The sequence below is a fragment of the Anneissia japonica genome, unplaced genomic scaffold, assembly GCF_011630105.1.
Source record: "Anneissia japonica isolate Jap-2015-1 unplaced genomic scaffold, ASM1163010v1 scaffold584_len265732_cov101, whole genome shotgun sequence".
Lineage (NCBI taxonomy): Eukaryota > Metazoa > Echinodermata > Crinoidea > Comatulida > Comatulidae > Anneissia > Anneissia japonica.
Window position 1 is genome coordinate 47,282 of NW_022741500.1, and position 1,852 is coordinate 49,133.

The window sequence follows — 1,852 nt, forward strand, 5'->3', positions numbered from 1 at the left end:
GTTGCCTGTGTTGCGGATTCACTTTCATGATTGGACATATTCAGTGGCGTATCTAGGGGTGGGGGCGAACTCTCCTCCAAAAAATAATCGACCCCAGTCGATCCCCCTCAAAAAGAAAACATTGGGCTGGCTAAGCTGGAAAACCCTTTCACAAACCGCCGGTAATAAGACGCTAAACCCAGGAAACTCCGCACATCTAGTACTGTTCTTGGTTGGGGCCATTCAGTCACTGCCTTAACCTTATCCGGATCAGTATGGATGCCGTTCTTGGATACCACGTGTCCCAAATACAATACTTCAGGTTGAAATAGAGAACATTTCTCAGGCTTGAGTTTAAGCCCCGCCTTCTCCAGCGTTTCGTCCCGTCCTTCTTAGCTACAAGAACAATGTTTGACGCCCATGGACTTGAGGTAGCCTCTATCACACCCCGGTCCAACAAGTCCTGTACTTGTTTTATAATTTCGGTCTGGTGTTCCAATGGGTGCCTTCTGGGAACTTCCCGTATGGGTACCGCATTCCTCGTATCGATATGGTGCTTAACCAGGTTCGTTCGACCCAAATCACCACTGCCTTTCGAGAACACGTTCTGATATTCCTGGAAGAGACTCGTTATCTCTTTGCTGTATCCAGGTACCGATTTTATGCTTTCCTGGTAGAGCTCTCTCAAATGGTCTGGAATCTTACTGGCTCCTGGAACTCTCCCGCTGCACGCCTGACTCTCTGGAACCGCCTCGACCGGAGTTAGAACCCCGACTTTTGTACCAGCTTGTAAGGTTCTTGTCACTTTCCCCGGATTGTACACTCGTAGTGGAATAATCTCTTCCTCGGCTGAAACCAACACTCGGGCAAACACAAGTCCATTATCAGCCAACTCGTCCCGATCTATCGGCTCCACCATACACTCCCCCTTGGGCCTTTTGGTACATCGTACACGTCCTGTCACTACATGCTCATGCCCGGGTAATAACTCGACCGTCTCGTGTATCAGCACCCGGGAGAACTGGCTGCCGTCATGACGGACGCACCGGATTCTTTCTCGGCCTATTTGTAGTTCCAAACACTTTAGATTCACTATAGCCCCAAGGCTCAGCAAGAACTCCATTCCCAGGATTCCAGGGGATCGAATTTCCGCCACAAACACTCTGCATTTCCGGACTGAACGGCCTACTTGTACTGCCAACACGGTCCACCCGAGCACTGTCAGGGCACCTCCATCTGCTTGCCTCATAGTGGTGCAGCTGGTTGGTAAATCTGGTCGTCGTACCTCGGGTATCCTGTGGTAAAGGTCCGCTGGTAGCAATGTATGTGTGGCCCCAGTGTCCACAAGCAGGTTCACATCTAGGCCCTCTACTCGTGCTTTAACGTACAGACCTTGGTTCGGATTGTCCTTTATTAGGCATTCCAATTGAGGGGAATGATGTGACCGTCTCTTCCATTTTCTACTCCGACGCTGTGGCCCTTTTCTCCTTACAGCCGCTCCCCGGGCCCCGGAATTGGCTGATTCTCGTTTCCCGACTCCGTACTTTGACTTACAGGCCTATTGGACCGACAATCTCTGGCAATATGTCCTGCCTGTTGACAGCGATAGCAAATAACACGTCCGCCTTGGCCTATGCCAACTGGTTGCCTGGAATCTGGTACAGGGGCTGACACTGGCAGATACCCCGGAGGGTTTAACTTCTTCACCAGCCTAGCCAACGTGTGTTCAAGCTTGTAGAGTCTGTCTGACATCTCGTCCTCGTGTATTGCTCGTATACGGTGTGCAGGTTTCTCTCGTCCCCGCTGTTGTTCAATCTTTTTAAAATATTCCACGTTCAACGCAGCGGTAACGGCCTCGTCCAGTGTCTTTTGA

At 50.8% G+C, this 1,852-nt stretch overlaps 1 protein-coding gene across 1 annotated transcript; it reads right to left on the reverse strand.

Moving 5' to 3' along the window:
* Nucleotides 1-226: 226 nt before the first annotated feature.
* LOC117118703 lies at nucleotides 227-1,228 on the reverse strand. The gene has a single exon (XM_033263366.1). The coding sequence runs from the start codon at nucleotides 1,226-1,228 to the stop codon at nucleotides 227-229; it is 1,002 nt and encodes a 333-aa protein (XP_033119257.1).
* Nucleotides 1,229-1,852: the final 624 nt, after the last annotated feature.

Bases quoted from the DNA above. Each gene is read 5' to 3' on its own strand.
- LOC117118703 (XM_033263366.1), bottom strand. From the start codon at position 1,228: ATGAGGCAAGCAGATGGAGGTGCCCTGACAGTGCTCGGGTGGACCGTG.